At 37.2% G+C, this 13,869-nt stretch overlaps 2 protein-coding genes across 4 annotated transcripts; both read right to left on the reverse strand.

The window, feature by feature from the left end:
- Positions 1–1,175: 1,175 nt before the first annotated feature.
- Positions 1,176–5,388, reverse strand: calub (calumenin b). The gene is made up of 7 exons (XM_017405547.3): positions 5,265–5,388; positions 3,763–4,005; positions 3,416–3,609; positions 3,124–3,290; positions 2,983–3,043; positions 2,669–2,868; positions 1,176–2,545 (listed from the first exon to the last, which is right to left on the reverse strand). The coding sequence occupies exons 2-7, from the start codon at positions 3,981–3,983 to the stop codon at positions 2,441–2,443; spliced, it is 948 nt and encodes a 315-aa protein (XP_017261036.1). The 5' UTR covers positions 3,984–4,005; positions 5,265–5,388; the 3' UTR covers positions 1,176–2,440.
- Positions 5,389–5,662: 274 nt separating this feature from the next.
- On the reverse strand, positions 5,663–8,808 carry gtf3c6 (general transcription factor IIIC, polypeptide 6, alpha). 3 transcript variants are annotated; one of them, XM_017405878.3, is made up of 6 exons: positions 8,624–8,793; positions 8,214–8,294; positions 8,051–8,114; positions 7,192–7,236; positions 6,990–7,097; positions 5,666–6,795 (listed from the first exon to the last, which is right to left on the reverse strand). In XM_017405878.3, the coding sequence occupies exons 1-6, from the start codon at positions 8,645–8,647 to the stop codon at positions 6,665–6,667; spliced, it is 453 nt and encodes a 150-aa protein (XP_017261367.1). In that variant the 5' UTR covers positions 8,648–8,793; the 3' UTR covers positions 5,666–6,664. The 3 variants fall into 3 exon arrangements, with proteins under 3 accessions (XP_037834043.1, XP_017261367.1, XP_017261368.1); XM_017405879.3 differs by having other exon boundaries at positions 5,670–6,792; positions 8,624–8,784; XM_037978115.1 differs by lacking the exon at positions 7,192–7,236 and having other exon boundaries at positions 5,663–6,795; positions 6,990–7,133; positions 8,624–8,808.
- Positions 8,809–13,869: the final 5,061 nt, after the last annotated feature.

Consider the following 13,869-nt stretch of genomic DNA (forward strand, 5'->3'; position numbering starts at 1 on the left):
AGTTGTCTTTTTCTTTGGTTTCTTTGAACTTGAGTAAAACTAACGTTGACTGAAATGATGAGCAAAGAGTGTTTGTTTCACTTGAATTATGGATTCCACTGGTGTTAAAAGAGTCAAAGGTTGCATAATAAACACTCCATGATGAGACAGAAAACTAAATCCATGAAGTTCAAAGAATCAGTGGCTCCCAATGCAGGGGCTGGGACCCCACTGTGGGGTGTGAAACACCAAGGTTGGGGTCTTAAAATAAGCTTTAGAAATGAAATTATTACACAAAAACTACAATAATCATAAATGGATAAGATAATAGATTGTAGGACTGCTTGTGTTTTAGTTATGCCTTTGTTAAAGTGTCTCATTATCAATGTTTGTACCATTCAGCCAGTGGTACTCAAGGTCTGTCATTTTTATCTGCTGTGTTGACAGCTGCTGCAGGTGACAGTATTTCATACACATGGTAAACGTTTTAATATCTTGTAGGCCAAACTTAAAGTAAACAGAATGTTTTATATATAATTTTTATATATATACACACACACACATACAAGCACCCCATCTCCAGTAGCATCTTGTTAAAGATAGATGGGTTTTATTAAAGTACATCATTCTTTCAGTCAGACTTTTATTTGAGGTCTGATCTTTGATGGAGTATTTTAATGTATCTTCTTAAACCAAGTGTTGCTTTGGTGGTCATTTTGTCATTAGGAAATATTTGCGCCATCTGTCTTTTGACATCTCTACAGTACATGATGTACTGTGAGAGCTCCACAGTAGAGATCTCCATCTCTACAGTATGGTGGTGGCAGCATTATGCTGCGTCTCACAGCAACAGGACTTGTCAGACCCAACAGGCTGAATAAAGCCAAATACAGAACCATGGCTAAACTTTCAGCACAAGTCTGTGAAATATGTTTCAAGTCATTATGGTTTATTGATGTGAAATTGGAACAATTTACCATCAATTTAGTCACAGTCATTTTTGCTCATTGAAGTGGAATCTGCCAGTTCAGCTCTTTTGTTCTGTTAAGGCAAAGCTGGATTTTTACCTCATGTTTATAAAACAGTCCGAAAAGCTGTCCAAACAACACAAAGACAAAATAATCTGGGACTCATGGGATTGTTCATAAGTGATTTGTTGAGTACAAAATAATAATAATGACAATAAACAAAAGCTCTGATTGTTTTCTTTTTGTGTTTGTTTTATTCAGATTTTGTTCTCAGTGACAAAAACTGGACCTGGTTGTTAGAGTGCTCGTTCTGCAGACCAACAACTTATTTACAGTTAAGTCACAAGTAAAAGGCTTGTAGCTGCAGTGAGCCTGTAAAAAACAAAACCGTTATCGTAGCCACACTGCTACCATAAAAACTATTAACAGTGGTTATAAATGATGGTACTGGTGATACAAATATAACAAATATATATGTGGGAAAGGAAAATGTTCAAGAAGAAATTGTATTTTGCCATCCCTCGAAAAGAATTGTTCAGAAACGTTTTGCTTGGCACACAAGTGAGTTAGTTCAGCTGAATCAAATAAAAACAATAAAAAGAAGAACCAGCTATCAAAACATATGTAACATATGTACACACTCGCATGCTCCCACTACTGAGGTGATAAAAACAAAAATAAAAAAAAACTAAACAAGCAGCTTCGAGTATAAAACCATCAGTCACCACAGGCTGGTCTTAGATCGGATCAGTCGGAGGTAAACAGCGTTGTCTTTGAGTGTTTGGGTAAGACATCAGAAGTGATCCGATCTAAAACGAACCGTGCCTCAGTTCAACTTGAATCCTTCATCTATCACAAAAACTGTCTCTTATGTTGGACATAAAGTTTGTGTTAACATGGACCAAAGGAGTAAATACAGCACAACCCCACGTATGATCTATTGCACCGAGACTTTAATATTTATTGTCTACTCTTTGTTCTAAGAAACCCCTGTCCAGCGTTATCATCAATCGGAACTTGAAACAAAAAGGACAAATGAGTAAGAAACTAATGCTTGTAGTTTGGGACTGACGACAGTCAAGTGCATTGCAAGAAAAAAAAAATGAAAATGGTGAATCCGACTCTTCTGAAGACTGTAGTTTAAACTTTGCTTTTGTATATAAAAAGGTCTCGAGCAAGACAAAACCAGTTCATACGGTCAACCTTAAAGCAAAGAAAGGGGGGAGGAGAAATCTGCTTATTCTTTATCAGGTCTAATCATAGAAAAGAGTAGAGTTTGGAAGCAGAGGCTGGAGACATGAAACCAGTGGAGGGCCAAGCACGTAGTTAGAATGTTAGTGTGTGCACGATGGGACACATTCAAGACATCAAATAAATTATTGTCCGTGGCGTTGAAATTAGGTGGGCTCATCCTGTTTCCACTCAGTGCCCGGTGGAAGGAGTCATCAGGTGGAACGCAGGATGAGCGCACACTTTGTGGAGGCAGAGAGGAGTTAGAACTCGTCGTGTCGAGTCAGAGCCTCTCCGAAGTCGGTCGCCTGGCTGCCGACGAACAGGTCGTACTTATCAACGATTTCCTCCTTGGTTAGAAGGCCATCCTGATGGAGGAAGAGTTAGAATCATTATCAACCTTTCATCAATGTCACTATCTGTAGGTAGAGGACAACTTTAATCGATAAATGTTTTAGGTAAAACTAAACTATTTAAAACGTCCTCAGCACCTTGTCTGCATCCGACTCGTAGACCAGATGTTTGGCCTCGGCCTCAGCGTGGTCGTAGTCAGTGGGCAGGATCCAGTCTCTGGTTTCCTCCTTATCCATCTTTCCATCTTTGTTTTTATCTCTGAATTCGGTGAACTGCTCCCTCTCGGTCTTCACCCATTCGGGTTCTGAGGCGTCTCCATCCTGGTTGTACATGTCACCTGAAACACACGAAGACTCGGTGAGAGGCAGTCATGTCGGAAACGTTTACTTACACAAACACTTGTTCTGCCATTTCTGCTCTCTGCAAGCTGATGACGGCTGTAAGAACACACCTATGTATTCATCCAGGTCAATCAAACCATCTCCGTTCTTGTCAATATCTTCCATAGTTTCCTAAAGGAAAAACAAGATTGGATGAATACTGAAAAACAAAAAGAATGGTAAAGTTATACCTGTTTCAGTGTCTCACTTACCAACACTACAATGTCTTTCATGTGGTCGTACTCCTCAGGATGAAGGAAAGCTGTGAACTCCTCCTTGTTGGCTTTCATATCTTTGTCTTGGTCAGCCATTTTGAATCTCCTCTCATCACGAACCATCATCTGTCTGTAGCTGAAACCGTCCTCAGGATCGGAGTCATCTGTAGGTCGGAAGCCACAACGTTTTTTAACATTTGTGCTGGTTTGGCAGCGTTATCTACACAGCGTACAGGAAGGTCAACCGAGATACATCAAAGACAAAACAGAAAATGGTCTGCAGCCATACCAAGAACGTATCCATATGTGGCATTCTTGTACTCTTCCCAGGACACCACTCCATCTCCGTTCAGGTCGTGGCTCTTCCACTGTCGATCCACGTCGTCGTAGATCCACCTCTTCTGCGCGTGTTTAATCCACCTCTTCATCTCCTCCACGCTCACATAGCCATCTTTGTCTTCATCTATCTTTTCAACCAACATTCTGCGCACACACACAAAACACCCAACGTTTCTCACTTAAATGGCAACTGTTAGGAGCAAAAAACCATTTTCACAGCTGCTAAAAAAGATTTCACAGATATCAGCTTTAGATGAATAATATCTCATAAAAGTGAAGATGATGAGAGGTTCCTACCCAAGCCTCTCTTTGCTCTCCTCTGGTGTGAGCTGGTCGAAGGTCTTGGCCTCGTCTTGTCCCAGAAAGGCCTCGTGGTCATAATCAAAGTTATCTGCGTCGTCGTGCTCAAGGTTGCTAAGACGCTCATCGTGGTGAACGCGATCCTTCTTCTCTGTGGGTTTGCTGGTGGCGTAAACCACGCAAAGGGCAAAGCACATGACAAGTGGCCTCAGCTCCATTCTGTGTTTGTATAATCGATTCCTAAAACAGAAGATTACAAAAAAACATTATAGTCCAACATCCTTTCTTGTAAAGCACTTCCTACACATAACAGTCTCATTAATAGCCTGAACTGACAGCGAAGATGTGTATAAGTCGCATTACAAGCAAATACCTCAGCTATTACTAAACTTTTAAAGCTGATGCAATACTTATGATATTTTGTAATGCAGATAATATCAGCGGCACAACACTGAGGCCCGATCCAAGAAATGCAACAAAAAGTGAGGCCCATTAGACAAAACTGACTGATTTAACAATTATTGGAAACACTAAAAATAGATTTTTTTAAAATAAATAAGCAAACACAAAAATTGATAGTGAGTGGAACAGGCTTTGTATGGGCATCAAAATAAGTGAAGATCTGAGGAAAACCACGGAAAAAGAAGGTTTAACAAAACATCCATTATTATTGTGGCTAAAAACACAAAACAACATGACTTAATTACTTATAGGTTTAAATTCAATTGATGCATTTAAAAAAACAAATGAAAACATTACTTTATAAGAAGGTTTTTAGTTAGACGCAAAGGTTATTATATTTTTTGTAGTATTTTATACCTAATTTATATATACATATTGCTTTAATGTAAAGCACCAACTACTGTATCTTTAAAAAGTGCAGTATAAATAAAGCTATCTTACCTAAATTAAACTTCAGTAAAAGGAGGAATACTATTCTTAACAAGAGTAAAAAGTGCCACGACACAAGCCACAAACTCTGTAGTAATAGTCAATGAATCAGCATTAAATCCCCCTCTTATCAGCTACACCAGAGTTAACATAATTGTCTCAAAAGTTACTTTTACACATTTTATACCAGATAGACATTGAGATTTCAAAACAGTTTCGCAACACACTTACGCCTTGTGACAAAATAAACACAGTTTTGAACGTACTCCTAATAAATGTTTAGAAAATGCTAACAGTAGTTGAAATAATGCAAACAGATCCACTCATATTTACAGTATTTTCTCGAGGATAACTCGTCTTAAAGTGTTCCCTGTTATTCCGACGCCTTTAATACGAAATTACTGTTTAGTAGTATTTGTAAAGCCATTTTAATTAACATAATTTTCTCTTAAATACAGCAGTTTATAGCAATCTGTGACCGTTATTCCCAGTCCTGTTGACCCAGAATGGCTAACGCTGCACCGCTACTTCTGCCCTCCGTCCTAAATCGTCCCCAACTTAATTCAAACAACGCGTCGGTAAAATAAACCATAAAATATCTTTCAAACCTCTTCAAGCAGACGAGAGCTTCTTCTCACTTGTTGCAGTTTTGGCCAAGAAAACTCGCCGGTGTCTTCGGGGAAGTTCGTCGTTGATGCTTTTTTTTTTAAGTCCCTCCCCTCGGAAACACACCCTTTCACTTCCGGTGCGGAAAAAAAAAATCGGCAACTGACCAATCAGGATCCGAGAAGCAGAGTGCGATGTCGAGATCTGATTGGTCCACTTCAAGGAGAAGCGTTGATTGGATTGGCCGAGAACCGCCACGTCCTCAAAGCAAATAATGTCTATTTCATTCATAAACTCACGCTACTAAACAACTTACAAATTGTTGAATAAATAAGAAAGGACACAGTACTTAAAATAACCCAATTTTATTAACAAAATATAACGGATTTACATATATATTTTTACAATCCAAAACCAACCATAAAAACACAACAGAAAATCTATTAAAAATGTCTTTAAAAAGCAGTAAACACACACACAAATGCGCACAAAAATAAAATAAATTAAAGTTAGCAATGTTACAATAAGGTTTCCAGTGATATTAACATATTTAGATTTTAAACCAATATAGCTGTAAGTTTTTAGCCCTTAAATGTTATTAAAAAACTGCTGAAAATTAAGCACAATTCTCAATATAAAAAAACTGACTGATTTGAAAACAAGCCATTCATTATAGAACCAGGTTAAAACTAGTTTCACAGTGTACATTTTGCTTCAATTTGAGTCACTTTATTTCTTTTAAAGCAGATTTCATCAATAGTTCCCAAGGTTTTTTGATGTTTTTTTAGACTTAAAATATGTAGAAAACAAAAACACTCAGTTTTCAATAAACAAAACAAAAGAACTTGAAGAACTACATGCAATCTTTTAAAGACTACTCTTAAAGACTACACTAAACTCTAGGCTTTTGGAAGAAAATTATGATTAAATATGGTTTGACTTTAATTCTACACTGCACTTTTCTAAAATCTTGTGTTTTATGAACACCTAGCAATGGGCTTCCATGATAAGAGAAAACACAATAATGTTAACTCCACAATATGATTGGTTTGATGTTCTCAATAGTTATGTAAAAATAATTGTATCTGCAAAAAAAGATTTTTTTCCCCCATAATATTTAAAAAGAAATGATGGCACAACTGAAATGAGCAAAAATTCAACTGCATGCAACCCTACTAACTTTATTTAGGTTGTGTACTGAATGTTAAATTCTGTCATTTTGAAGCTTAGATGAAAGAAAAATGTACTGTATCCGCCAGAATTTTGTTATTAATAAAACTACTAGAAAACAATGCTTCCTTATTGCTGTTGAGATCCATGTAATTATAAATACCAAACCTTGAGAGTTCTACAAAGGCAGGTGTCTTATCTTCTTATGGAGAGGTTATATTCTAAGAAATCGTCATATCTCGGCAGCTGAGTCCTTCATGTCGTTGTTGTCTGCAGTCTCTTGTATCACTTTGTGTGCATTGTCATTTTCCTCTTGATTAGACAGATGAGTTGTGTCCTTCTGTTCACTATCACCGCCTTCTGCTGGAACAAAACAAATATTCATAGTTAGGTTTTTAACAGTGCTGTGTAAAGCGTATTCATTGTAAAGGTGAAGATGAAAAGATAAGCTGGATCAATGTTGTGTTATATACTTTAGATAAAAAAGAAGAGGAAGTTGAAAGTAAAACAGAAATATCATTTTGGACAATCGGGGTATAAATATTGTTTTGTCTGACCTGCAACTGATTCTCCATCTTTCTTCTCGGTGAGAAAGATTCGTTGCATCGTCAGTTTCTTCATAGTGTGGCACAAGTATCTGAGGTCTGCACCACTGTTTGCTTTTCCTGCAGACATGAAGAACACAAACAGCCTCACACCCCCTGTAAACATTGAAATATAAATGATACACTTTTTAAAAAAGCTGCAGCAGAACCTCACCTTTTCGTGGTACCTCTTCGAAAACCACGCAGGTTCCCAAAGCATCTGAGGCAGAAATAATGTGTGCTTATTTTACTCTATTTTATTTTGCATTTTCAAAGGAGGAATTATCCAACAGAACAAGATATAAAATCATTCAAACAGCATAACTTAATTGTTTATCCGATACATCTAGAATGTGCATTTATGTCTACACTGTAACTATAAACAAACTTTAACAATCAAATCAATGTCAGTGTCACCCATTATAGTCCAAGGCTTAATTTTATAAAGAATACAGATTTGCAGTAATCTCTGGATGTACAACTGATTAACGTTTGGTGTTAATCCCATTCAAAATGGTGGCAGCAGCTATGTGACCTCAGCAAAAATGGCTTTGACTGAGCATTTTTACAGATATTGAGTAAAAATTTGGTGTGCTGGGTAGCTGAGAGTCATCCTCAACAAATACTCTGACTATGAATGCATCTTGCAAGATGTGGCAGCCATCTTGAATTAAAACTGTCATGAAAGCCAAAGGGCGATACACATTGCTTCAAGGATTTTTTTTTAAAAGAAATTCCCAACCAAAACATTATTGTCACCCTTTTAAAAAGTTAAAACTAAAATGAAGGCCATTACAGACTTACATTTTCCTAATTTCTATTAATATATATATATATATATATTTTCTAAATACAAAAACCTTTGTCTCAAAATGTTTTTTCTTTTTGAGCTAAAGGTTTGAACATAATGGGTTTTAAAAATAGAATAGATGATTATGGCTATTGCTTATAAAAGGAAAATAGTTAAAGCAAAGAACTTAACTGACATATATAGCTGAGAAAGTTTTAAATGTATATTTAATGACAGTTTTTACCTTCATATTCTCCTGCAAACACATATTGTCCAATCTGCATCATGGGCCTCTCGCTGTCTATATCCTGTCAAATTAAAAGTAAATGAATAAATGCAACAACCTGCAAGGAGAAACCAAGAGTAGTTTACATCAGTTTTATTGCTTAAACCACCTAAAAACTCACCAGTATCTTGCAGGGGCCTCTACATTTAGATAGGAAGTCATTGTTAAGTATTCCTGAAAGCTCCACCAGAACAAGCTGCTCCTGAACACAACACAGAACAAACACCTGAGTAAAACAACAAGGACTTAACAAATTCAAATAATTTTAAAACCTTTACAGAACACTATAAATGTTATTAACCACGCCATTTAGGCATGCTCAATATACAATTACTCTTTAAAGGAAAATAGATGTTTTATCCATTTATTTAGACAGGTGAAATAAACCCAGTCGTTACACATTATTCAGAATATCAAAAACGATACCATACGTCGCTCAAGATGCCACTGTTTTGTTTGGCTAACTCGTTAGCTTAGAGGCTAACTATGGCGCTGCTATCTAAAGTAAACAAGCGCAGTTGCGATAAATACCTCTTCCTCCCATTCATCGTCCATGTTCAAACTCCTGAAATGGAAAGGGGATGATATAAATTAACCCTCTAGCTACCCATAATAACCTAAATACAACCGCCACTATATTATTTCGATCACTTCCGCGAATCGTACGGTGTCTGAGAGGAGACACTTAGTGTTGTGTTTTTCTTTTCTTTGCTGCCCAGCAGCGTTCAGTTAGAGCTTCCTCCATCGGGGGGCGCTGTTGCTTAGTTTAGTAGTTTGGAGTGAAACATCAGTTGTTTAAGAACTAAAACTAGAAACTGAATAAAATTATAATTATCTATCTATCTATCTATCTATCTATCTATCTATCTATCTATCTATCTATCTATCTATCTATCTATCTATCTATCTATCTATCTATCTATCTATCTATCTATCTATCTATCTATCTATCTATCTATCTATCTATCTATCTATCTATCTATCTATCTATCTATCCTTTTGTAAGGATTTAATCTGGTCTAATCTAGATATTGGCTACCTGTAGGCGCTCTCATGTACATCTAACATTAATATTATTAATGTCTTCCTGCAGCACACCACAACCATAGTGATAGGACGATATGAAATGAGATGAAATGAAATAAGATTATATTCTTTATTGATCCCCCAAGGGGAAAATTCATTTTTCAGAGGCTGCAAAAATAAAATGAAGCCGGCACATCAAACATATTCAAAAATAAACAAATGAATCAGAACAACAACAACAAAAAAAAAGGGAAACAGTCACACTAACAGGTGGAGGCCTGATCACAAGCAATATGGAGTCAGAATCAAAGTTCAAAGGAAGATAATTGTTATTAGGAACAAACAGGAACACTTGAGATCAACAAAAGAGCTTTGGAGCTTTTTAGTTGTGTTTTATGAGAACAACAAAGCCTGGAGGCAAACCAATATCTGTACAAGAAACATACTATTATGATACACATACGTTTAATTCATTTTAAATAATTTAGTTTATCTGTCGTCCAGTAAGACTATCACAATTTTCTATAAAATCAAAATTTTCCATATAGCTAAAGAATAATATAATTTAAAGCACAATGTATGATTTTTATGAATATTTTATCACTCTTATGCGATAATATACATTCACCTTTTTATCAGCTTTTCCAGGTGTTTCAGACCAGCTAAAAATCAGCTGGTTGGTTTTATTTATTTCAATTAGGAAGTTTTAGATTCTTTTATATACAATTAGCCATCACTTTGCAGCAAATAATAAACCTGCACAGAAAACTCAAACTGTGTAGAAAAAAAAGGGGCGTTAGCTGTGCTACCAAATCTGCGATTGCTTCTGACGCGCTTGCAGTGTAACACAAATATATTTTTCTTTAAAGGCGACAAATCATCCTCCACAAACAGGAAATTTACCCAAACGATGGAGTGAACCGTGGTAATGCTTGACCTGTTTAACACATGGGAGGACAAAGTCAGCACATCAGCAGGTGCTGACGCAGAGATTTGGGAAATGAAGCCTTTCTGCTGTCTCTTTCAAATACCTGCGTTTTCCTCATTATTTCCACGTTTTATTATAAATACACTTAAACCCGCAAATGCAGACTTTAGATTTATTGCCCCGAATGGGCAAAAAGTGAAAACACAGGCGTTTATAGCATCATTTATATTCATTTAGAAAAAGACAGTTTTTTTTGCGTCCATTTTTGTTCGTGAGGAAACCTTCCCCCCCATTTTTTTTTTTAGACTGCATTCTAAAACTAAAAAATGAGAATTAACGTTTCTTTCTCGACGATATCCGTTCAAACGCCTTGAAGCTGAGCAGGTCTGTGTTTGATGCTCACATCCCGAGTGTTTGTATATAGAATAAATACCTGTATGAATGTAAAGCAGGTTGATGGTGGCTGCACTTCACCTTCAGAGCCAGAGAGAGAGAGAGAAGATTTTAAATCAGAATCAGGCAAACCAAATTAAAGGGGGTGCAAATCTCCCATGTGCCGGCTCCCTCCCCATTTCTGCCCTATCATCTATCTCTGGACCATGGTGGGGTTGTCATGTCGACCAGCCCACAAGTTACTATGACAACGGCTCAAGGGGGAAGCTCTTGCTAGTGAGGTTATTGCCTCCTTGGGGATGCAGAAAGGACAGGTGGAATGTGAGCACAGACAAAAGGACTTACAGACTCCTAAATGAAGCGAGAGGTCAAGTTGGATGATGTTAACTGTGCTTGTGTTTGTGTGCACGGAAGTTAGTATTTATAGCCACGCGGCGTGTGAGCCAGAGTTGCTTCGCCCGAGCACTGGATGCAGCCCAAAGTTTTCTCCCTCCTGGATGCAGCCTGTGCCTCTTACTGTACATGATGTATTACACTTTCAGCTCGGTGCCGTAACCCGGGGCAGTTAGAGGGCGGGTGCACGGGAGGGAGTGACATTAAGGACCCTCCGAGGTGTCAGATGGGTCCCCAGCTTCCCCCACATTTTGTCATATAAATGTCATAAAGACAAGTTTGGAGTTGGGAAGGTTTTGGCTCTCCCTCTGCCTGGGGGGTATCACAGTGGTTAATTGCCCCATTAGCACTGACAGGGTAAATTGGTGGAAGGGCTAACTATATATTATACAGTGAAAACAACAAATCCCTGGCATCCACCCGAGGGCATGAAAGGTTTGCGAGAGCGAGAGGGAGGCAGACTGTGTGTAAACACATGAGCTTTAATATTGGTAAAATATTACAATACAATATTTATCACTATGGAAATTAACCCACAGCGACAGTCACAAAGAGCATCTCTGCTCATGTGTATGCTGAATTTTTTACTGGGCAAATACACACCTACTCTACTCTGTTCTATTCTATTTGGGTTGAACATTTACGGGTAACTAACACATGCAATATATGAGCTCAAAAGCATCTCGTTCTTCAACTAAATACTGAGTTCTAACCAATAGTGGATACTATAATGAGTATTAAGTACATGCAATACTAAGCGCATTTAATTTATTAAATGTACTTAAAGGTACTCCTTGCAAAGCATGAACTCAAACATAAAAAAGGTTTTCCTGGACTACACCAAATAGTGCAGCTTGAAAAGAGTTAATTCCAGTAGTTTTCCATATATATCGAACACGATTCTGAAATGCGGGTCCACGCTCACTGTAAACAAAGCGCTTGGCTGGATCCTCGTAAAACAACGTGGAAGCTCGAGCCACACGACTGACCGGCAGCTGCAGTCTAAATATGGCGGAATCAGACAAGCGTCGAATCTTGGGGGGAAAAAGACTGAATCTGCTGGAAACACGAAAGAAAAGAGAACAAGGCTCGATTTGTCTGTTTTCATATAGGTAAAAAAAAAACAACACATTGTAGATGGCTTCTGGTCACAGATTTTGTGTACAAATGTTCAATGTAAGAACACATTAACCCTCGATATGAGAAAAATACTGTGCAGATTAAGTTTTATACTTCATATAACAGTTTTTATCCAGCTTTAGCAACGAGTAGGCTACCCTTAAAATATCCACTGGCAAAGTAAAGGAAGCAAAGGGACCACTTGAAATCATTTTGTCTCTGGACCGTGGTATGTTTGAGGTATTACTTTTCTAAGGATATTCAAATAATCCCAATTATTAGAGGTAAAAGAGCACATGAAAAGCAAAAACAAGCTAAAACTCCAGTCTTCGGGTTCAATTTAACATTAATTTCTTGTTCATGTCACCAAAACTTTTGATCCCACTGTGTTATTTGTATTTTGTCTCACACACACACACACACACACACACACACACACACACAGAGGGCTGATGTCTGGACTACAGCGTTGAGATCCCGTCAACCCTTCGCCGTCTTTTGTCCCTAAAATGACAAACTGTCCCCGCATGTCTCCGCAGCCACAACAAGGGGAGCTCCCCGTGTGTCTGCACGACAGAGCAGCCAGTGATTTATGGTTCTGATAACCTGCAGTCTTCGACAGAGGCCTCTGCCACATCATCACTTCAAACGTTGTCGAATCGTAAAATATTTATTGGATGTTTCAAGAACGAAAGACAAATCATTTGGCGCAACATTAATAAGAATATGGAGATTTTTTTTTTTTTTCACCGAGTCTCGACACAGGTTCACACGCAGGGAAAAGATCCAATCAAAGCAAAAAAAAAAAAAAAAACAAAACATGTCATGATGAGGGGGAAAAAAACTATCCATAAGAAAATACATTAATATTTATGATATTTTAGGAATCTGGTGTATTGCGGTTGTTTTTACGCAGAAATGAGCTGTTGTAACCACACTGCACACCGTGCTTTAATCTGAGGTTTCTCTCATTTGGAAACACTTTGATATTAATGGATTTTCACAGGATTTTCTGCATTTTTTCCCCTTTTTACATTTCTACACAAGCGTTAATTTGTATTTTTTTAAAAAAGGACAACTCTGGCAACCAAAGAATAAAGTTTAAAAAATGCATCCAGTACAATTAACATAGGCTTTTCCATAAAAAGCAAAGAAAAAGAAAAAAAAGGCAGCTTTTGCCTTCTAAATATATGGACGATCGACAGATTGCACATCCAGCGTGAAATTCACAATAGTATTATCATAACAAAAGGACGGAGTTGTGAAGATAGACGGTCGGAGCAAAAAGGGGGAAAAACTAAAGGTCTTCTGTGATGGCAAACATTAGAACAAACACGTCATTTTAGCTCTTAATATACACACATATATGTTTTATTTTTCCTGTCACAGAGATAAAAAAAAACCCAAAAGCAACAAACCACCGAGCGAAAATTCAGCTTTGAGTCATCATCTCAGTCCAAACAGAGCCCTTATTTCCAGCTTTAAATTAAATCTTCACAATTTATTTAGATGCCTTTAGAGACATATAGCCTAAACATGTTTGGTTATTTTTTAAAAAAAAATGCTTTCTATATTTCTGCTACAACGTTTATAGGGACAATGGTAAAAATAAAAAAAAAATACATAAATTAAAGATATTTATAGTGGCTTTTATTTGAACATCAAAGCCTTCTTTAAAGCTAAAAAAAATATATAATATATATCTATATATCTATATAAGAGGCAGTATGATGACCTGAAAGCCTCCTGCAGAGCCCTGGAGTGTGTTTGTGGTCCTCTGTGGTGAAGCTCGGTGTCAAACGTCGCATTTTGTTGAAGCTTCCTGACACTTTCTTTATAAAAAGGGGGAAATTATTAAGTTTGTCTGTGATTTATTTATTGTGACTTCAAATGTAGTATTTTGACATATATTTTAGAA

The sequence above is a fragment of the Kryptolebias marmoratus genome, linkage group LG11 (assembly GCF_001649575.2).
Source record: "Kryptolebias marmoratus isolate JLee-2015 linkage group LG11, ASM164957v2, whole genome shotgun sequence".
Taxonomy (NCBI): Eukaryota; Metazoa; Chordata; class Actinopteri; order Cyprinodontiformes; family Rivulidae; genus Kryptolebias; species Kryptolebias marmoratus.